Genomic DNA, 23,592 nt, shown 5'->3' on the forward strand with positions numbered 1-23,592 from the left:
ACACTTGAAACTATTTAGTGTAGCTCTGTATACAAATCGATATAATCTTTAAAACAGCTGCAAACAAACTATAATTTCGCTAATTACTCATAATATACTATAATAAACACTTGTGCGATTGCTACTACGAAGGGAGAGGAAATTACGCTCTGCAGCGGTATAATGAATTTGTTTATAAACATCGCGTTAGCCTTTCAAAAGAGTTAATTTTAAATTTCACAATTTATACCGCTTTCTGAATGCGACGCTACTATCTCAAATCATTCCCAAAAGCGACGTCGAGTCCTCACCTGTGAAGCAACGACTATTATAGAAGTCATATGAGAAATAGTATTCAAACTGTGTTATCTTTTCATGTAATTCTCCGGCTTATAATCACCAAAAGGCTTCCAAGCCGAACAAGAAATTTAAAGAAAAAACTAATTCCTACAGCTCTACGTAAACCATATATACAGCGCCTCATGCTTATTATTGGAATTACATGCAAGGAACCCTCTGAATGAGTCAACGAATGCATTCGATGAGTGAGTGAAATTTGGTTCATCGAGAATTGAATTCCTGCCTGTTCGCTGACGTTCGGTTCGTTACTAGTATTTTTTAACCACTCATTCACATAGTGCGTTCGCTGACCATTCGGATTGCACATACATGGTGGTGGAGAGAGGATTCATCGCATTCTCTCATGATTCGTTGCTCCATGCTCACTATGCTGATTGTGTGCAGCTGAAAAAAAGGATGAATGGCTATCGGATGGAATCAAACGAATGAGTGAATTTTCCCATGCCTGGCTGGAGTTGTTGTTTTCGCGACTCTCCCTCTCTTCTATTGAAGAAGTTGATTTTTTATGGCTTTTAGATGCTGCACTTCCGCTCTACGCATAATTATCAAATGTGTATCCGCCCAAGTAACCACTAAGCACTGAAGCAAGCATTATATTCACCTTATAACAGCTTTTCGATGCTCATAGGTTCTATACAAGCTTTGCAAATGTCTATAAGCTTTATACAAGCTGTGCTAATGCTTGTAAGCACTACGAATTTTAAGCATTAAAACAGGTCGTATATGGGTATATGAGGCTCTATTGTAAAGCTTATAAACCTTATAACTATAAGCCAGATACGGTAGTTACCGATGCCATTTTAATGCCTGTTATAGTTGACATTTCCATTACTCTAAATAATAAATTCCAAATCAAAACAAATATGATATGAGACACATTGTAAGCATAGGAGACCTTATCAGCTTCCGAGGTTTGGGCATGTCGTCGTAAACAAATTAAAGGGCACAAAACCTTCGAGCCATAAAATGATATGGTACATTGCGATGATTTGTTTCAATTTAGTATACATCTAATGATAGTTTTAAAAATATGATCAAAAACTTTCACCCAATTATAAGTGTAATCACAACAGAAATCTCTCAATTTAAGAACGCTAAATATCAGTTAGATTAGCCAACCTCCAAATGGACCAAACGTCAAGCGCACTGGAGCAAAGTAACTTCCAAATCTTCCAAAGGCAGAAGTTCGATCCTGGAACGTACGCTATACTGCAAAAAAAAAATCAAGCGGCGCATGCCACAGAAAGACCTTGAAAGAAAGAATGAGAAAAAAAAGCTTTATTCCCTGTTTTGTTTCGTTTTTTGACATTAAAAATGTCTTACTCCACTATCTGGGGCTAGGTGTCATTCTAAAATCTAAACTATCTCCCATGTAACGAAACTATGTAAGGTTTGCACGCTTATAACTCCGATATTACTAGATGGATTTGAATCATTCATACACCAACCGATTCAGAAACACCTAACTTAAATATTGGTAATAATAATAAGACTTTTGGAAATTGGTAAAATTAAAAAGTTCACGAAAAACGGGAAAATTACCATTCGTGAGGCAGATTTCTCAGACACAACCGTCAATAGAGGGCAGCTTAGTGACTCAATCAAACACGAAAAGTCATAAATAGAAGCGACGCATGTCCGTTTAAATCAGTTGTTGCTCTTATCCCATACGAGCAACATCGTCTCCGGGCGATGCAATAAGCGCTATCGATTTTCGGCAACGTTGGCATTTGCACACACTCGCACCTAAGTGACTAAACCATATACGGTTAGTTTATAAATAGAGGTGACGCGTACACTAGACGTTTGAATCAGTTTTTGTTCTTATGTCGAACGGGTAAGATCATGGCTGCAGCGTCTGGACACTACAATAAGCGGTAGACCCTATGCATTTTCGGCAGCGGTGGCCGTGTACGGATTTTTCGGGTACCAGCACGGTGTCACAATGATTTGCAAAGTGGGGGGTGGGTTTGGATTTAATTCAATACGGCAGGATGCGACTTATGTGTGCTGCTTGAGAGTGTTGCGTTGAAAAAATATATTTATTTTTATGCATGCGTGTGCGTTGTAAAGGGGGTGTAAAGGGTAAAGAGCCTATTAGTTTTCATATGTTTCATATTTCGGTTATATGTGATATATATTTCGGATATATGTTTTTTATCAGTAAGGCATCTGACAACGTGCTTCTGTAGTTATTGCACTGTTCAGCAGCGTAATATTTTATATTGGAGAGTACACTCAGGCTTTTTACACGGTTTTACGTGGTTTTTTACGCGGTATTTTTTACACGGATTTTGAAATTTACGCTGTTTTCATTTATGCGTTTTTTTTTAAATTTACGCGGTTTTCATTTATGCGGCCTGTATCCCCCGCATAAGAAAACCTGAGTGTCATTGCATCGGAAACAATCACATTCCCAGCAGAACTTTTTGTTTTCTAATTTCAAACACTTTTGTTTCGTACTGCACACAACGGAAAATTTTAAAACAGAACTTACCGTCCCAGCAGCAGTTTAAGCGGGTGTTCTTTTTCGATTAAAATTCAAGCCATGTCTTAAACGTTACTGAACTTAAAATTGTTTTCCCAGTTTATCCAGTCAGAGTATCTGTCCTGCCCTATGCATTTAAAACACAGTTCTAATCGCGTTTTAAATTATACAACGAATAGAACGGTTGGGTATACTAATTTAAATTTCAAAATAAATCTGTTTTAAATTATGAAACAAACCGCTGTATTGAAGATATAATTATGTCAGTCCTATTACCACATAAAACACCTATATAACATAAAACGCTGCAGAATTGGTTTAAAAATACAATGTTTACACTGCAGAGTTATAACACGTTATAATAATTAGCAACAAGAGAAATGTCACCAAGATAGCATAAAAACCCGTTTTAACTGGTAGTGCGAACACTGTATAACAATGTAATTTATCAAATAATTTAATTTTTTCCACCACTAATCGATCAAGAAATACTTAACCTTAAGATTGTTTACTTAAGTTTCTTTAGTACATTATTGAAAATTTAAATGGAACATAAAATTTCATATTTCATGGAGAATCTGTATATTTCCGTTGGTGGGTGTGGGCTTCCTCATCACAGTTCTCAATATAGAACTTTTCTTTTGAATATATTTTCTGGACAGACCAGCCTATTTTTACTAGATGGATCAGCCAAATAATGCCAATCGCCTAATAAGATGCTTGATTAATTAATAGATTACCGTTAAAAGACCTTCAATAAATTATGTTTTAATGGGGAGGGTATATAGCAAATTGTAACATATGTAAACAGGCGAGTGAGCAAGAACGTGAGTCGATGTATGTGATAGATAAAATTCATTTGCACGCTCTTGAAAAAGCTACATTTTAATGTCACCGTGGTCGTGTCCTGTACACAACCCATAAATTTTTTACCAACCAAAAATTGTTTTGACATATCTCCATAGGCGCGGTGAAAAAGTAGGAGTAGGCAGTATATCAGCCGAATATTTCGCCAAAAGTGGCCTTTAAGTAGCACTAAAGTACGATATTGAACCTATAAGCTCTGCCATCATTGATCTCTAAGCGACTATAGAACCATGTTGATGCCATTTTCACAGCTTAGTGGTTACTTGGGTAATATTTGGATTTCTCGCGCAATGCAATGGAAGATAGAGCTTGCGTGTCTTCAGCAAAGATGTTTGGGATGTCTAAGATATGTCGTCCTACAACTTCATTTAAGACAGTCGAGCTCTATCTGGAATCGTTAAAAAGTTTAATATTGAATCTCACTAAAGTTAGAACAAGCCTAGCTTCTGTTTATACGAAAAGAAGGGGGGCCTTGCAAAGTATAACAACTTTTCTAAACATTGTATAAGGCTAAGTTTAAGTTTAGTTTAAGCAAAAAGCTGCTGCTAAATTTACATTTTGGACCACTGTGCGCTGGTGAGAAGTAGTGAAGATCTCAACTATCATTTGATCAACCGTACTTTAACAGGGTCGCTTCAGAAATCCATGAATTTTACCTAAGTATTATTTCCAATATACATTATTTGATTTTTAACCAACTTATTATATCATTTCCACAGACCGAGACCCTCCCCCAGCGGAGCCGCTACGCCGTGAGATGCCCAACGTGCCGTTGCCACAGGAGCCTTCAAAGCATCAGCAAAGACCGTCGCTGATTTCTATGTTCACGGGTGGAGTGCAAGCACCGAGTTTTTCATCATATCAACAAGATTCCAGAAGTGGAACCGGTGTCTGCACTCCAAGTGATACTCTTTCTCAGCAAACTCTCCACGCGCCCAGATGTGAGTCCTTGTCTAGTTCGACCACCACTACCAACAAGGAAATTTTGATGGCTGACAATCAAAGCGGTGACGGTATAACGCTCACGCCTGGAATAGTCCCAGAAGGTTCAGTCATAAGACAAGGACCCCTGTCTAGCATACTAGCAGATGGCGGTAGTTATCCACACCTATCACACTCCATCTCAATGCAACCGTCTAGCAAGATTCACGCTCCAAAGCTACGTTTTGTGTCATCGGTGGAATTTAAAACTTCGTCCGGCGAAACTTCCACAACACCACTGTCACCAGACAGCCTGGCGGACGATAGTTCAGGAGAAAATCAGAAGCATCGCCTACAACGATCAAGGGCTCAAAGCAGAAAAACTTTTCGTTGTCGTCGCGGAACGACCCGTTCAAATAACCACGGCATCGACCCAGTTCCTCCTCCAACCGTGACAGCCATAGTCGGCGGATGTCTTCCCCATACCATCTCCAGTGAGCCACCCCACGAACTAGTCAACAAAAATATTGCAGCAATCGGGGATCTCTCCTGGGACTCCGTCTCGCAAACATCGTCCACTTCAGGTTATCGCGACAACTACAGTCTGCAAACAGGGCTACTCTCACCGGACGGTTCTTTTTCCGGAACCGCCCTAGGAGGCCGCTCGTCCTCACAACACTCGCTGCTCATGCTCTTTGAAACGCAAGATGAGGATACGTTGATTTAAGATTTTAGATGAATATTTGCAGTTGGATGTGTTTTTAAACGATTTTAACTCAAATTTTAACCCGCTATAAATGATACTTTATTAAGACATATATGAACCCGAGAACCACTAGATTAGAATAAACCACACGATTCAAACAAACAAACCATACGATATACAATGTAATCTGTGTTAAACCATACTGTCAAAAAAATTTCCTGTGCTTTTTCGAGTCAAAAAAGATTTTTCGATAATATACGTTTAACAAAAAATTAAGGTCATTCTAGTGCAAAAGTGAATGCGAAAGTGTTTTTTCATAGGTACATATCTAAAAAGGCCCTTAGTTCTCTACGGTTTAACACAGGTCATATTATAAACAGAACAGTTGAATGCTTTTAATGTGTGATAAAAATAAGTGTAACAAGTTTGAGTTAACAAAAGGTTTTAACGGAACGTATAATTTTAAATTTATAGTATTTAAAAATACGTCTAATAATCTTATGAAAACTAGCGCACAAACAATGTAAGGAACGAAACAAAGCAGTATTTGGTAGAATACAAGATCGAAGAGTTGCCAAAAGAAACGAGTATAAACTAATGGAGGAATTAGAGTTCTTCACTATAATTTCTAACCCACAATCGATGCAAACTAATCCCACTCGAAAAAAGTTTTTATTGAAGTATTGAGTTTTACATCCGAATAATTCATTATTTCGAGATGAAATCGTTAAAAGTAGTGCTATGTTTATATGAAATGTATTTAGAGAAATGAAATATATAGTTAACTGTTATAAAACATAGACATTGTTGTCAGAATTGTTTAAACCTTTTTGTAAACAGTTACCACAGAAACATACAAACTTGTATGTGATAGGAAATAATTAAACTTGACGTTTCGAAGTGCTAATATTAGATAATTTAAGGGCCGAGTTAGTAGCCGGTGGAGTACTCAAACATGAATGTTAACAAGACAAACGATTCATCCATATTACGACAATGAATTAATGAAACATAAGCAGATGCCAAAGTAGAACGTACAATACATGTAAGTAAAATACTAGATGAAATTATTAACTATTCATTATCTAAATAGCGTTGCAAGAGTTCTAATATGAGTAGGTAACATTTTACTATGGAAAAGGAAGATAAATGTATATTTTGTCAGTACCTGAGAGGCTCAGTGCAAAAACAACCAAATTTATGGAAGCTTCAAGTGCAATATTTCAAAGTATAACATGTTACGATTTTTTGTGCTCATTTTGAAAAAAAAAAAAGCTATAATGAAATCTGGTTTTCAATATTCGTTAGCTATGCAATAGTCACATGCTGTGGCTGTAAATAACTCCGTTTGCTTACATTTGTCACAGGAATTTTTGAATCTTTTCTGATAGAGTAATTGTGGTAAGCAATTTTTAGAAAGGGGCATATTTGGACAGTGGTACTTGGGTCACAAAAGGTTCAAAACCGCTTGCTAAAAACAAAAAATGACTAAAAATAGTGTTTTTATGTAGGTTGTAGCTAGATTTTTTTGTCTTCCGAAATTTATTTATACGGCATCAAGGTATTTTGTCGTAAGAATTTGTCTATTATATTATAGTAGCGTTTTTGGTTTTCGAGTTGGATCGTTTTTGCACAGAGCCTTTCAGTTATAATAAGTTCGGGTAAGTGGAAAATGCAAACTTGTTGGTATGATGTCATCCGACGCTCACGATTTCAATTGAAAAGTTATATTGATCTGATAACATGTTCAGCAAGCCAAAGAATTTGAATATTAACAATAATCATTTGAATTTAACAAGCTTTTAGCATGGACTGTCGGTAAAGCAGAACTTTGTATGAGCGTTTCCCAAAATAGAACGGCATACAATACTTCGTAACGTATTTCGTCATAAATTTGGCTGCGTACTCACTAGTATGTAGCAAATGTGGAAAGTTTCACGAGAATGCAAATTTATCAAAGCAGAAATTATCGCTTTGTTGAACTACATATTGCCGGTCCTGCCCGTTGTGAACATTGCTGATGCAATCACTTACTGTATGCTGTATTAGATCCATGGTAATAAAAAAATAGCAGTATTAGTATGAAATGTCTACTATAAAAAATGTGTAAACACAACAGTAGAAATAATGAAAAATCATATACCAAAACACAATAATCCCTAGCGCATTGTAATGATAGTCTGAATTTAATGTGATAGAATATAACGATAATTGTTGCTGTTAATATGTTGCGTGAGATAATAATTTAATCATCACCTGTTCATTTGGAATGTTGTACAAATTAGGCAAACAAATCACGCTTCACACTTGGAAAACGAGGAAATATATGTCTTTGTGGTTTATGATTCTGGCTGTGATTTATGCTGACAATTCTTAAAACCATCATATTCTGATCAATTAATAATTTATTAAATCGTTGATGTACAAAATTAGATAAGGTGGCTTACCTTAGAAAAGGCTGAGACTATGGGTTTCCCGCGGCAGAAATCATTCCCAATATCGAGCTATTCTTGTTCAAACTTTTCAGTCGATATTCCTTGATCTTCTTGCGCCATTCAAGCCACTTACTTACATCCGGATTGTCTGGGTTTCCCCTGTCTTCAAGTTGCTGGTAGTACGCTTCTCGCAAGATTTTGAAAGCTTGCAAGTTGCGATATGGGAGTTGCGTTATCGGATCAAAATACCTGGCCGGTAGACGGGTAATCGCGCAAATTTGACTTCGCCGGTCCCGTTTATGCGGTTTAGTAAAATAACTATCGAACAAGGCATCGTCTATGTCATTTTCGAACGTGATGAAAGTTCGTTCACAACGTCCTTTTTCTTCCACTTTTGCAAGAGACTTCCTTCCTTTCTTTGGTTGTTTCTCTTTGCTGGAATTTTCCTCCGTTTCATCGTTTTCCGCCTTCAACGAAGGATCAGATAAACTATTTTGGCTTGGCGACGCATCCTCCACTAACGGCATAGTCAAGGATTGATACCTTAGTATGGGCCCGAGGAATACTCGCTTTGTTGGGCGTGTCTTTTTCTTTTCTAACTCCATCCGACGGAACTTTTCTAAAAGAAAAAGATTATTACCTTCTTGTTACAGAAAAAATTAAACATTTGTTCAACCGAGTGATTTTAAATTATCCTTTTCAGTAATTTTTGCCTCGTCCAAAAGTTCTTCCTGAGTAGGAATGTACTCCTCCACCTTTACCGCTTTCGGCTTACGCTTTTCCGCTTCAACACGCTGTTTCATACGATTAAGAGTGGCTGCCGATTTTGCTGCCGTCGATTTGCGGAACGACTTTCGTCCTGAATCTAGCACCAAATATGTACTTTTTTCCTTTTTCTTGGACGATTTTTGACGTTCAGCTCTTGGCTTAGCTTCTTTTACTGCTTTAACAAGTGATTTCTTTTTTGTCATAGGTTCTTTATAGGCCTTCGTTACAACTTTCTTTCTACGTTTCGGTATAATGGTTTCCTCCTGATCCGACACTGGTTCATCATTTTCATCAATACTGAAATCTGAATCGACGATGTCATCTTCGTCATCATTTTTCTGGCTAGAATACAATTATTTCTCATGATATAAGTTATTCAGTGAAGCTGTAGAACCATCTTACATGTATTCTTTATCGTCAGTAGATTCGTTGAAACCACCATAAGATGTTTGGTAAAACTCGTCTTCCTCTTCCTCATCCAACAACTTGGATATGCGGTTCCCAGCATTAGCACGGCGCTCACGAGTTGCAGCCATAGTCTAGGTCGTTTTTTGAATTCTTGATAATAACCGCAATAACTAGACTAAAACATTACAATTCAACTTTCCTTGTCCTGATACTAGGTGTAAACAAACAGAATACCGTATGCAATAAAAATACAATTGCAATTACTTTCGCGACATTCAATAGATTTCTTTTTTTTTTCCTTTGTGGTGTCAGAATGACAGGCTAGATCCAAGATGGGAGAAAGGTGGGAACATTTGACACTTTTGAGTGTATTAGTTTAATACCTGCAAAATTAAGCATGGCGGTCGGGGCCCTTGAAGTGAACGAACGAGAATCCTGATTCTTTGGCGCACGATGAAACGTGAGAAAAGGCCGAGCTTCACCTCGGATCTACCTATTAGAACACTTACGGAAACTTTTTACTTCGAATAAGCCGAATAAATTAACTATGACCGAACCGAAAGAAAACTTATGGCAACAGAAAGGTCCACTACGTCATTTGTTTGTGCTTTTCTTCTTCATATCCTCTTGTTTTTTCGGCTTCATCAAAGAAAAATGACAACCGCACTCACACATAGAAAAAAATGTGCACACCTGTATCCGTCTTGGATTCATCTGGCCGAAATTGACCATTGTATGAAATGCCTTAACCTCACAAATTTGACAAGTGCTGGTCCTTTTGTTTACAGTTTAGGCTTAACAAATTTTATTTCCATTAAAATAAGCTTAGTGCTAATAATCAAAGAATTCTACTGCAAAACTACTTGCCGATTCAGAGAACACTAGAAGCAATTGATAAACAAATAAATAGTTCACTTATTAGATCTTTCATATACATTTCCCCACAATAGGGAATAGCACAATTTAATTGTAAGGCGTTCTAGAGTACATCTATACTTCCAAAAACAAGATTCCCAATATATTTCAAATGTTTCCCAATATATCATTTTGAGAATACGATAATCTCTATGTTCAAAATATAAGGGACCATTCATAAATTACGTAACGCAAAAATTGCCCAAAATTGACTCCCCCCTCCCCCTATGTAACAAATTGTCATAAATTTTTCCATCCCCCCCTCCCCTGTTACGTAACAAATTCCAAGAAAAAATTTTTTTTCTTCGATGAAAACATGTTACGTAACGATCTAGTTAACACCCCCTCCCCCCTATGTCACAACTTGTCGTACCCCCCCCCCCTAAAAGCGTTACGTAATTTATGAATGGTCCCTAATCAACAGGACCACCACCTGCCACATTTAATGCATGACGTCACTGTGCAGTGACCAATAGATTTCAATCAAAACAACAAAAAGCAGAGATGCCAGGTACTTTTTTCAAATGTCTGCATTAATAATTTTAAAAATCTGGGATGGGAAGAACAAAAAATGTCAGAAAAGCTAGTGAGGTGTAACCAAAAGCCTTTATATTCAAAAATCTGTAACTATCTGCAACCAAACTAAAAAATCTTCAAATATCTGCAACCAAACTAAAAAATCTGCAAATATCTGCGTCATCGAAAAAATCTGCAGCTTAAATTCTTGACAAACATATGATTACGGCTTAAAAGCCAACTGTCAAAATTCTCTTTGAAGGGAAATTCCGGTCAAACCGTTATTTGTTAAACACAGTTCATAGCAGTTAATAAAAGAGAAAACTTTTCTCTTTTGTTTACTACCAATATCTGTGATTGGCGAGTAGCGGTTTGTCAGGAATTTTCTTTCAGAGCTTTTGACAGTTGGTTTTTAAGCCGTAATCATATGTTTGTCGAGAATTAAAAGTCTTCGAATTTGCAAACTTATCTGCAAATCTGGCATCTCTGACAAAAAGAGAGTGAATTTTCAATAATACACGCTCAACCAGCTTTACTCAACTTTTGAACAACGTAAAGGGCATGTTCAGGGGTGTTTTATTTTGTATAGGAGTTTCAAAGTAGAACTGGAACTGAAACATTCACATCCCCAGCAGAGCGTTTTGTTTTATAATTTCGTGTTTTAAAATCAGCAACAAATAGAACGGCGTCGTATAACAGTTTTAAATTTTAAAACAAAACTGTTCGAAATTATAAAATGAAACGCTCCGCTGGGGATGTGAATGTATCAGTTCCAGTTCTACTTTGAACTCCTATACAAAATAAAACGCTCCTGAACATGCCCTTAGAACTGTATTTTAAATACATTTCAGCACATACACTTATACCCGATAGACTGGAGAAAAATAAATTTGAATGCAGTAACGCTGAAGGCATGGCGAGGCTTGAATTTTAAACCGAATAGAACATTTGCTAAAACTGCTGCTGGGGAAAGCAAGTTCTAGTTTTAAAATTTTTAGTTTTATATTATAGAACTGTCAAAATTATGAATCAAGAACTGAAACACTCCTGAACATGCTCTTACTCAAAAGTGGATACACCGTAAATAATCAACACCATAAAACCATATATGAAATTAAACATACATACGGATACAGTATAAACACTCATAGTAATAGACTCGCGGATGTAAAACCGCAAAACTGGCAACTAAAAAAACAAGCATGTTAAACTGGCATCACCCAAAAATGTGCAAGCTCGAACGTGCTCGACTGTATTCGATCATCTCTTTTTATCAAAATAATTTTTCAAGTTGTTCAATATATGAATCAAAAGAGAAGTTATATGTTTGATACTGAGCAACAAGAAATTGAGAAAAGATAGAAAAAAATCCAATTTCTTCAGAAACACAAAGTTGATGAAAAAGAACATAATTAAAATGCTTTTTGTGTAGTTATATTAAACACAATAAATATCTTTCTAAATAACACTGTGAAATACTAATACGTACACGAAAAGTGAAGCTTACTAAGAATAACAAAATATATTTTTTTAAATAAAATCGCAATACTTGTTCTGCTTGTTTGCATTGAATGACGTCATGCTCGTTTGGCTCCGGATTTTGACAGTTCGTTTGGCTCGATAAAAGTACCTTCGCTGGTCTATTACTATGAGTGTCTATAGGATACAGGTGTGCACATTTTTTTCTATGTGTGAGTGCGGTTGTCATTTTTCTTTGATGAAGCCGAAAAAACAAGAGGATATGAAGAGAAAAGTTTTCTCTTTCATAAAATGTTGTGAACTGTGTTCGACTAGTAACGGTTTGTCTGGAATTTCCATTCAAAGCGGATTTTGACAGTTGGCTTTTAGGCCGTAATCATATGGTTGTCGAGAACTATTGATTTACCTTTCAATTTCACGTGTAAAACCTTTAAAGAGCATTTCGTGTGGTGTTTAGAATTATACTCAAACAAATTACACGTGAATGTGGCAAATTTTTCCATTGAATATTAATTGCCATTCTATTGAGCCGTAATGTTTGAAACGTCCACATGACCTTCGCGTTAAAACATTTACACTGAAAATAATCGGCACGATAAAACCATATGCAATTAAACATCACTTTCATGTGCGTTCTCATGTTAATAAGTAAAACAAATGATTTCCCTTTGTATTTCACATGAAAATCCATTGAAAAGCATTTCATGTGGTGTTTCAAATTAAATTCAATCAAAATCTACGTGAATACGACATATTTATCCATTGAATGTTCATTGTCATACTATTGAGTCGTAAAGTATGAACTTTCCACATGACATGTAGTGCATTTCTACATGTAAAACAATTGATTTCACCGATTCTTCTGATCTATAAATAAAACATTCACGTGTAATTCATTTGGAAATGTTAGTCAATGATAGTTCTTATGTTGATGTGCAGACGAACATGGTCAGAAGATTTAAACAGTTTGACGTTTGATTCAACTCGCCTGTGCTAATTGCCCCTAGGAACAAATGCAATTTGCGAATGCGATTTAAAGGCAATTTCAACACGTATACTACGTTCACACTACGAGTTAAAACGTGTTTTAACGCTATCTTGATGACATTTTTCTTGTTGCTAATTATTATAACGTGTTTTAACTCTGTAGTGTGAACATGGTATCAGTTTTTGGCGGCTGAAATGGACTTGATTGTTTTTGCGTTATTCGAACATGTCGGTTCATGTTTAGTTTAATCTTATTTTTTTTTAAACAATTGGTGTGTTCTCACTTGTATTTTGTTTGTCTAGTGCACTTAATTTAGCCAACGAATGTGGGAAATTGTGGAAAAGTATGAAAGTCTAGTGGGAAAAGATCTCTGACCTAAAATCTTAATGAAAGTCAGAATGTGGTAAGTTTTGGTGTGCAACCCGAATAGAAATGCACAACAGTATTACAGCATTTTTTATTGTTACATTACAACGAAAAACAATGTTATTCTGGAAAATTTACAATGGAAATATACTTTCATTTGTTGTTTCTTCATCCAATTTTATTCTAAACTCGATTTTTACATGGAAAAAGGGGGGTCGTTAAGGTCGTTAAAGGATGTAACAATGAAAAAATTGATCTTTTTCAAATACATTCTGAAATCAAAAACATCGATTTACATTGTTTTTCCGTTGTAGATTTTGGAGGCATGAAGGACTGCATCATAAGTACATTGATGTTACAAGAAAAGTTGTTGTTAACAAATAAAACTGTTGTAAATTCAACATTTCTACGATCAATTTCGATATTACTTTCTGTTCGGGGATACCAATTTCACCATTGATTCTTCCTATAATTTGGTGGTGATTACCTAGTGTACTGATAAGTTTATGTGAGTAGATAATGAATCCGAAAATAAGTGTTATTTGTATTTTTCATATTAGGCAATGGGATTAAATGGCGCATTCCGTGGGCGATTTGGGGGCGGTTCAAGAGCGGCACAAAAATGACGGCGGCAAATCGCCCAAATGTTGCATTTGAAACAGCCCCCTAATTTCCAGCAATTTGCTGGCAAATTGAAGGGCAATTAGCGCATCCGAATTGGCAAATTTCCCCCCGTTAGTCAACAACTTGTCCTTTTTGACTTGGAAGACGACGTCGTGACCAGTGCAGTAAAATTTCATTTCATTCAATCGAAACTGAATGAACGCAGTCAATCAGTCGTCTACGGCAGCATTCACATTCATTTAACGCATCAGTTGCTGTCGATCTGAAGCTGGGCTCATGGCACTTCACTCACCGCTGCTTTCAAATGAGTCGCAATTCATATTCAACCTCCTTCGTTTGATCCTCTCAAATGAATAGATCCGCTTTCAATTTACCCAGTGAGCACCAGTCAAATGAGATCCGGGTAAACCTAAGACAAAAAGAGACAACTGGCTTCGTATTTTTGGTTATCATGCCTCTCTTGTGCCAGATGACAGATGAGTGTATGCAGCTAGCGAGGTTGGCAGTGCAGCCAATTTCTTTGTCATATTTAGATATGTTGCTATAATACACATAATAATGACTGTTTTATTGACACACATTTCGCCAACATTTATCTGGTACTAATCAATCCAACATTTTTGTCACATACTACATGTTTTTAGCAAATTTGGCCAGCATAACAGCCTATTCATCAGAATCAAATTTGCAACAAAAATATTATAGAGATGAACGTACTACCAAATAGCATTTTTCATTGCAACCAGTTTCAATAAGCTGTTATTAGTAGATTCATTATTTTCGTCTGAACTCTGCGAATTTAAGAAATTTTGAAAAAAAAATATGATAGCCGCAGTATGCTATCATAATTGTACGAAGCTGTCAAATTTATTGCTAAAATCAAATATGTAATTCAGCTATTTTTTGCACCTCTACCAATAGTTTCCTGTGTAAAATTCCGATGACATGGTGAAGAGGTAAAACACTTCCACACTGGTTCTATAGGAACACATTACGAGCACAGTCTACAGATACGAGAATCTTTTCTTTTTCAGAAAGAATTCGAAAAGGTTTTGCTCGATATGAATGCTATAAATAGGTCATATCGAAGGTGGGTTTATTGATTTGAGGTAACCAAAAGGCGCCATATTGGATTGATTGATTGCAAAATGTCCTCAATCATCAGTTTCCGTCATCTAGTGACCATCATTGCAAAAGCGATATAGATATATATATTGATCATGGTTTTTACTGTGGTGGTTACTCGAAACCGCCATCTTTGTTTTCAAAATGGCCTAAATTTATAAATTACGGTATTTTATGATTATTTTAAATGATACCCATATTGATAGTTGTTTTCACAGTTTCTTGGTCACTATAGGCCGCAATCTTGGATTTCAAAATGGCCTAACCTCTTTTCAAATGGTATCCATGTTACCCTAATCTCTGATTTAAAAATGACTTTAACCATCGAACTTGAGCTTGAGCTTGACCTTGTACGACCACCCCTAGCTGCTACTCCGTTATCGATCTAGACTAGCTGAAGTTGCACAGGGAATCAGTAGATAGTTATGCTTGGGATTAGGGAAACATCTTTCAATGTGCAACTCCTGGTAATCTTAAAGTGTTTATTGATCAAAACCGGCGCCGGCCTGGCCCGAACGTAGATCGCGGAAGGAACGTTAGTCCGATACTTGTTTTGCTAGAGACCGTAAATACTACTGCACACTCCACAAGTATCACGGGAGGACGATATTTGGTAGTAACTAGATATCGACTCATCAACTCATGGACCGGGAACCAACGGCTTTACTTCCCTTCCGAAGGAAGATTTTGCACCTCAGAAAAATCTCAGCGACCTCGGCTGGGATTGCACCCAGACTAACTGGGATGGGTGGCTGTCACACTTACCACTCAACCAACTAAGCCTTCATTTAAAATGACTTAAACCATCGATTTCCGTTATCTATCATCTTGGACCTTTAACGAGTTCGCCCGTTTACACCTAAGACAAGATAAGGCAACTAGTAATACGATTTCTGTATATTTCTGTATTTTGGTAGTACGTCCATCTCTATTTCAATGTTTGTGGCAAATTTGATTCTGATGAATAGACTGTTATGCTGGCCAAATTTGCTAGAAACATGTAGTATATGATAAAAATGTTGGATTGATTAGTTCCAGATATATTTTGGCGAAATGTGAGATAATAAAACAGTCATTATTATGTGTATTATAGCAACATATCTAAATATGACAAAGAAATTGGCTGCACTGCCAACCTCGCTAGTTGCATACAGTCATCTGTCAACAATTATTCAGCAGGGCACAAGAAAGGAAAGAAAACTCTCCAAGAAGAAGAGAAAGAAAGGTTCGGAACATTTGTCATTTTTGAGTGAATTTATTTTATACTTGTAAAATTAAGCAGAAAAGCCCACTACGTCATTTGTTTTATTCTTTTCTTTTTCGTATCCTCCTGATTTATCAGCTTCATCAATACAACCTCACTCATACAGAGAAAAAATGCTCGTACCTGTATCCGTCTTGAGTTGCCTCGTCTTATCATAGCTTTTACCCTATATTATTTATTATCTTGGTCGGAGTTATTTATATGTCAGTGAGTGTTCCTTCATATTCATTTGTGAGTGGTTCATTGGAATGGTTCACTTCCATTAGCTGAGACCGTGCTAATTGAATACTTTACGGTGGCGTCACAAATGAAATCGAGTACTCATTTTTGACAGTTCGCTTGTACTGTTTACATGGAGTTAGAAAAATTCTTTCCGATTTGCTTCGAGCGAATCTAGCCGTCCACGCATTTTTCTAAGTCCATGTAAACAGTACAAGTGAACTGTCAAGAAAAGTGAGGTTAACTATGTCAGTAAAGAACCTAATGTGAGGTTGGTGTTTAATAGAAACTAAACAGGCAAAAACGTCAAATGACCAGAACCTGTTATTCAATTGACAGTGAACTTTGAGTGACTCAAACGAAGACGGCAGTCGAACTCAACTGATATAGTGGTGGTATGTTTACAGTGAAAGACTCGAAGTTTCACTTGAAACGATTATTTTCGTTTGAAATTGATATTTTACCGCACTGGTCGTGACCCAGTCAAAAAGGGCAAGGTTCTGACTAACGGGGGGCTATTTGCCAACTCGGATGCGCTAATTGCCCTTCAATTTGCCAGCAAATTGCTGGAAATTAGGGGACTATTTCAAATGCAATATTTGAGCGATTTGCCGCCGTCATTTTTTTGCCGCCCAACCCGCCCTTCAATCGCCCACGGAACGCGCCATTTAATCGCCCTTAATTGCCTAATATGAAAATTAAAAATAATGCTTATTTTCGGATTCATTATCTACTCACATATACTTAGCAGTATACTAGGTAATCACCACCAAATTATAGGAAGAATCAATGGTGGAATTGATATTGAACTCCAAAACTTACCACAATCTGACGTTCATTAAGACTTTAAGTCAGAGATCTTGTTCCACTATACTTACACACGATTCCACAATTTCCCACATTATTTGGCTAAATGAAGTGCACTAGACAAACAAAGTACAAGGGAGAACACACCAATTGTTCACAAAACAATTTCAAGCTTAAGCCAAACATGAACCGCCATGTTTGAAAAACGCGAAAAACAACCAAATCCATTTCAGCCGCCAGAAAATTTGTAGAAGTATTGAAATTGCCTATTAATCGCATTCGCAAATTGCATTTGTTCCGAGGGGCAATTAGCACAGGCGAGTTGAATCAAACGTCAAACTTTTTAAATCGCCTGACCAGTTTCATCAGCGAGCAACGATTGCACTCTCAACTGGCAGTCTACAGTTTTTATTCAGAATGTAATCTGGTTTTCGACGCCGAACGCTCACCTTGAACAGCGATGACATTTATATTCACCACTCGGCATCAATTCCATCCGTTTATACTGCCGGTGAGCAAGTGAAATATCCACTGCGAACATATTTCACCGTGGAATATTTAAAATGATCGGGGAATATGAATATTATTGCATTGATTTTATTATATCGAATAATTGTGCATGGATTCGCTAAATATTACATTAATAATATCGTTTAGTTCCTTTTTCATAAATTTCTATGCACTAAGGGACCATTCATAAATTACGTAACGCTTTTAGGGGGGGGAGGGGGTACGACAAGTTGTGACAAGTTGTGACATAGGGGGGAGGGGGTGTTAACTAGATCGTTACGTAACATGTTTTCATCGAAGAAAAAAAATTTTTTTCTTAGAATTTGTTATGTAACAGGGGAGGGGGGGATGGAAAAATTTGTGACAATTTGTTACATAGGGGGAGGGGGGAGTCAATTTTGAGCAATTTTTGCGTTACGTAATTTATGAATGGTCCCTAATAAGAGATATTTGAAAAAAAAAAATTTGGTGCGCATCGAGTTCACGTTCATTTTCACCGAGAGTGTAAATGGGCCTTTATTCGATATAATTGAATCAAAGCAATAATAAATATGTGAAATATTTCACTTGTTCACCGGTAGTGTAAACGCAATGATGGACGGAATAGATGCGGAGTGGTGAATATAAATGTCATCCCGGTGAACGTTCGCCGTCGAATACCAGGGGCCCTATTCTCACAGTCACGTCACGTAGTGACTAGAAGAAAATTTCCTTCTAGTCACTAAGTGACGTGACTGTGAGAATAGGGCCCCAGATTGCATTCTGACAAACTGTAAACTGCTAGTTGAGCGTGAAATCGTTGTTCGCGGCTGAAACTGTTTACGATACCGTCCAACGTGAACAACGGAAGGTTTTCAACACATGTTCACATTCGTTTTCACGGACAGTCTAAATGGTGCTTAAGACCTTAAAGCATGTTTAGACCCTACCCAGTAAACGACAAGGCAGCTAGGCTGGTGAAACTAGATGCTGGAGATCGGTAGGCAATTGAAACTTTGTTCTAGGCTACCCGCCGTGACTTGCCGTTTACTGTAAAAGTGGTGTGGGTAGGAGCAGATCACTTTAGAAATGTATAACAAATTTGCATCAAATTAGAAAAAATGCATTTAATTTCCATTTTTGCATCAACTTTGCACTCCCTCGCAAAAAAAGTTTGTTTAACAAACGTTCTACGCTGATACACTTTGTTCGACGTTTTGTTGAATGTAGGGCTAGTTTTTGTAGGGTTTTGACGTCTTACACGCAACGCAAAATACATTGCACGCAACGCAAAATACATTATGAATTTCTATTTTGTTGGAAAGAAATGTATTTAATTCAGCTGATTTTTAAAAATGCATCACAAATGATCTGCCCCTAGTTTAGACCAATAAAAAATCGATTTTTTTTAAAATTCTGCATTTATTTTCCAGTGAAAAAATATTTTTTCGAAATATTTTTCTTACGCTGAAAAAAGTCCAATTGTTAATTCTAATGTTATCACGCGCACACATACCTTCTATGTATCAACTGCATAAACTATGTATGCACACACATAAGTTATATGTGCGTATTGTTATAGAATCGGGTTTTATGTGCCTTATATAACTATATAATGTGAATGTAAGATTTATATTTCTTGCCAATACACACATTAGGTTTATATGCCAGAAAATAGTGTCTATCTGCCTCCGCTAATTGCAAAAATCTATGTGTAAAATCAATAGGTATAACGTTTACATTTTTTTGAGTATAGAACCTGATATTGGAAAGCACCGCTCATTATTAAAGTTTTGGTGATAAGTTCTTGTAAAAATTCGGTCAAGGAGCTATGATTTAGTATTTTTAGTAAAGGCTTTGCAACCTTGAAATATCTCAAGCTACTGTTCTTTCAGTACGATCATTGCTGATATTAGAGGTTGACCGGAGAAAAAACAGTTTTTCCACACCGTTCACTAAATCTTCAAGATTTAGTACTTCTTATGACGCTCTAGTACTACTGCTTGATTTACATCAAGATTAATATATATATATATATATATATATATATATATATATATATATATATATATATATATATATATATATATATATATATATATATATATATATATATATATATATATATATATATATATATATATATATATATATATATATATATATATATATATATATATATATATATATATATATATATATATATATATATATATATACACGTTGTGGTCAGAGCGTGCGGCTGGCCGAGTTAGCCCCCACCAAGGGCGCCAACCTTAGGGGGGCGCTGAAATCCTGATCTGACAACAATTTTTTGTTAGAAAATCAAGCTGAAAAAGAAAGCCAATGTGGACGTCAAAGAAGCGCACAACTGAGACTCCACCAAATATGCCAAAGGATTACTCTACGGTCCTGTCAGTATCATCCAAATTTATTCATAATACTCATTTAATTTTGATTGCCGAATATCAGCAAAATTTTGCTGAATTATCAGCAATACTTACAGCAAAATATATTTCGCTGAAATTACAGCAATTCAAAGCTGTCAAAATTCGTGGAACTGTCAGTTTGATTTGCTGAAACTCAGCAAAATTGCCATTCTTTCACTGATTGTTTTAACAATCTAATACTATAGATTTGCTGATTTTCGTCAAAATAATGGGCTTTACTAAAAATCAGCGCAACAAAAATTGCAAAGCTGATCTCTTAGCAAATCCAGTTTTGCTGAAAAGTTTCAGCAAAATATTTTGCTGAAACCAAATACAAAAAATTGGTGTGTATATAATGTTGTTCGAAAAGAAAAGTGGATAAAAGAATAAACAATGAACGTGCTCGAGTTGCACAACACGAAAATTTCAACTGCAAAGTCTTCAAATTAAAAAGTGGCAAAAATATTGTAAACTCAGTTTCATAGAAACACAATGGTATATATTTGTGGTCATGGGTAATGAAGCAGCTCCTCTCTTTTTTTTGAGGTTTTTTTTTGATTTTTCGATAAATTCCGGACTTTATATACATACTGATGCTGAAAATTATAAAATTGGTTCCCATTGAGAAGTCTGTTCGTGGAAACGATCAGCACGTCAGGACTTGTTAATGATATGGGAACGCAGCAGTGTCTTTCGAAGAAAGTTCAAATTCCCACTATCCGGCATTCCCGCGCGGGTTTTTCAAGTCGGTCGCTTTTTCAAGGCAACTCGTCGCCTCTATGATACCTTCCCGAGAACTACGGCATTTTATTCAGATAGAGCAGGACCAAAAGGCGTGCCATTTTTAGTCGACAGAGATGAAAAATCCCTATTCAGTTACCCGGAATTGCTGACGCCGGATTTATTCCTGCGTATTTGGAAACTGTTGTTGAGACCTAGAACGAAAATAACAAAGATCTGCCGTCGACGAATACAGCATATGGCCTGGAATATAATGGTTGAAACACTACCAGCAGATACACAAATAATGTGGTGGAACGTTCGTGCCTGAGACCTGTTCCGGTTGTAGGGTATTCAAGAAAATTTGGTAAGATCGAACCAGTTTATTGTTATTTTATAGTTCATACCATACCATAATTAATATAACCACATATCCACTTCCCATTTTCCTTCCCTACTAACAAACTCTTCCATCCGTAATACCTATGAAGATTATGTGGGTTCCCCGTATCTTCTAAAGTAGGTATTCAACTAACATTTCCTTCCCTTTAGCGATCTTAAGGACATGGCCAGGTGTGTAGTGCATTATACCATATTTAATATAAGTAACCGAATCAGCCACCCATGATAGGGGTGGTCGTTTTTGCTATGCTATGCTATGGTATGTTATGCTATGCTATGGGTAATGAAGTAGCCCCTCTCTTTAAATCGAGAAGACGACCCTACTGCGTAGTGTGAGAGTTGAAGCCTATTCGATGCAGGGAAGACTTTCGCGATATCACAAAGTTGTCGATAATCAACGAGCTCTGCACTAAGTTGAATCTCTGGTCGAAATGTCACATATAATTTTTGGTGTTCCTGGAAGCGCAGAAAGCTCCTTGACTTATCTCAAATTTCTAAGATCAAGAACTATTTAATTTGGCTTTGTGTCAGAGCTTGCTGACATATTTGGTGGCCCCTCAAGAGAAAAATTTAAGCTTTTGTAAGGAATCTTATCTTCCTCATAATCATACTCTTTAGCCAAAAGAGCACAATGATTTCTCGTTTTGGGTGGCGTAGCTCTTTTTAATATTTCTACAAAAGAGTTCTGCCAAAGGTTACTTGACATGAGTTTGATAGTATACACCATTTTGTCCCACCCAGTGCTATTGCCATTCAAAATCTTTGCTCGTTACTGTCCTTGAAATAGCAAACTCCGTGCTTCAGTAGATCCCCGCATGGCAAACTCGAATCAGTGACTGCACCGTCAATCTCAACGTTGTAAGCCGGCATGTTGACACGGTAGTCCTTCATAAACAGTAACGCAATTTGCTAGTTTTAGTCAGAATAACACAATACTGAGCTTATCTGGGTGCACTTTCAAGAAAACTGTAACGATGGGTATTTCTGCTTCAGTTCTGCTGAAATCTTTAGAATATTTACGGATTGTCTACGCTCCAAAAAGATCAGATCAGAGTTCATTGTGTATGATTTATACGGAAATCACTCTAGAAATATACATCAAACGTGCATCGAATTTAAAAAAATGCACTATATTAATAATTGTCTGATTGAGCTGAAATTCTCTCTTGAATAAATGCGCCCTCCATTGCCGCCAAATACCTATCGTCAACTGATTTCATGAATGTCCAGATTCGTGGCGGGAATTTGCGTGAAATGAGTGACAGTCAAACACGAACGAACATCCGTTGAATCTTTTGAAAATCGGTTTTTTCTGTATTGTTACCAGTTTCCAAGCATCTGAAGCCTTATTCTGCATTACAACCGATTGCGATTTCGTACGAATGTGATTTGTACCGTCATCGGGGGTTACTTTACGCCAAAAATAGAACGTTTTGTACATTACGCTAAAGAACTACGATCACGCAACTTCAAATTTGAAACTGTTTGATGTTTTACATATGGCAGAAGTACCTCCAAAGTCAGTTAAAAGATTGAACATGGGATATAAAGAACTAAAAATTGGCGTAAAGTCGCCCCCACAGGGGGGCTACTTTACGCCAAAAAGTTTTTGTTTTCAAAATCATGTTAACTTCTTGATTTATTGTTAAAAATTATGATCGTCATTTATGTGTGAATTCAAATGAATGTCGTGCTCGTAAAAATAAAATGAGTATGTTCAAGAACTGCGTACCACGCATCCAATAATCTTGTTTCGGAGAGTCAATAAGTCCTAAAATTAAAAACAACAAGCCGAGAAAAAAAACATATACTTTTTCATTGAGCCTTATGAATTAGACAACCTTGTTTTAGTATTTTTCTAAAAGTAATTTTATTTCGAAGTAGTTGTATTCCGGAGTGCAAAGGTTTTTCCAACAGAAATGCGAATGTTATATTTAATGGTCAGGTCAGTTCATCCATGTTTAATGAGATATCCATTTCCAATATATTGATGACCTTTTTGTTTAGTAAGGTTTTAACCATACCCAGTCAAAAAGGGCAAGTTGCTGGCTAATGGGGGGCTATTTGCCAACTCGGATGCGCTTATTACCCTTCAATTTACCAGCAAATTGCTGGAAATTAGGGGACTATTTCAAATGCAACATTTGGGCGATTTGCCGCCGTCATTTTTTTGCTGCCCTACCCATCCCTAAATCGCTCAGTGGACGCGCGATTTAATCGCCCTTAATTACCTAATATGAAAATTACAAATAATACTTATTTTCGAATTCATTATCTACTCACATAAACTTATCAGTACACTAGGTAATCACCAACA

The 23,592-nt window shown here is 36.6% G+C and overlaps 2 protein-coding genes across 5 annotated transcripts in view; one reads left to right on the forward strand and one right to left on the reverse strand.

The window, feature by feature from the left end:
- The window catches only part of LOC131677873 (protein unc-80 homolog), an 82,554-nt gene extending 74,891 nt beyond the window's left edge, over positions 1–7,663 (forward strand). For all 4 annotated transcript variants that reach the window (XM_058957958.1, XM_058957959.1, XM_058957960.1 and 1 more), the window contains one exon: positions 4,414–7,663. In XM_058957958.1, coding sequence (XP_058813941.1) covers positions 4,414–5,342 — 929 coding nt within the window. In that variant the 3' untranslated portion in view covers positions 5,343–7,663. The remainder of the gene's footprint in view (positions 1–4,413) is intronic.
- A 45-nt stretch (positions 7,664–7,708) lies between these two features.
- Positions 7,709–9,245, reverse strand: LOC131677874 (vacuolar protein sorting-associated protein 72 homolog). Its single transcript, XM_058957962.1, has 3 exons — positions 8,927–9,245; positions 8,433–8,866; positions 7,709–8,375 (listed from the first exon to the last, which is right to left on the reverse strand). Exons 1-3 carry the CDS (start codon positions 9,058–9,060, stop codon positions 7,786–7,788), a joined length of 1,158 nt encoding a protein of 385 aa, XP_058813945.1. The 5' UTR covers positions 9,061–9,245; the 3' UTR covers positions 7,709–7,785.
- Positions 9,246–23,592: the final 14,347 nt, after the last annotated feature.

Source organism: Topomyia yanbarensis, chromosome 1 (genome assembly GCF_030247195.1).
Source record: "Topomyia yanbarensis strain Yona2022 chromosome 1, ASM3024719v1, whole genome shotgun sequence".
NCBI classification, from domain to species: Eukaryota; Metazoa; Arthropoda; class Insecta; order Diptera; family Culicidae; genus Topomyia; species Topomyia yanbarensis.

Bases quoted from the DNA above. Each gene is read 5' to 3' on its own strand.
- LOC131677874 (XM_058957962.1), bottom strand. From the start codon at position 9,060: ATGGCTGCAACTCGTGAGCGCCGTGCTAATGCTGGGAACCGCATATCC. The intron at 8,867-8,926 runs GTAAGATGGTTC...ATTGTATTCTAG, and splicing joins ACTGACGATAAAGAATACAT to CCAGAAAAATGATGACGAAG. The intron at 8,376-8,432 runs GTTGAACAAATG...TTTTTCTTTTAG, and splicing joins GGATAATTTAAAATCACTCG to AAAAGTTCCGTCGGATGGAG.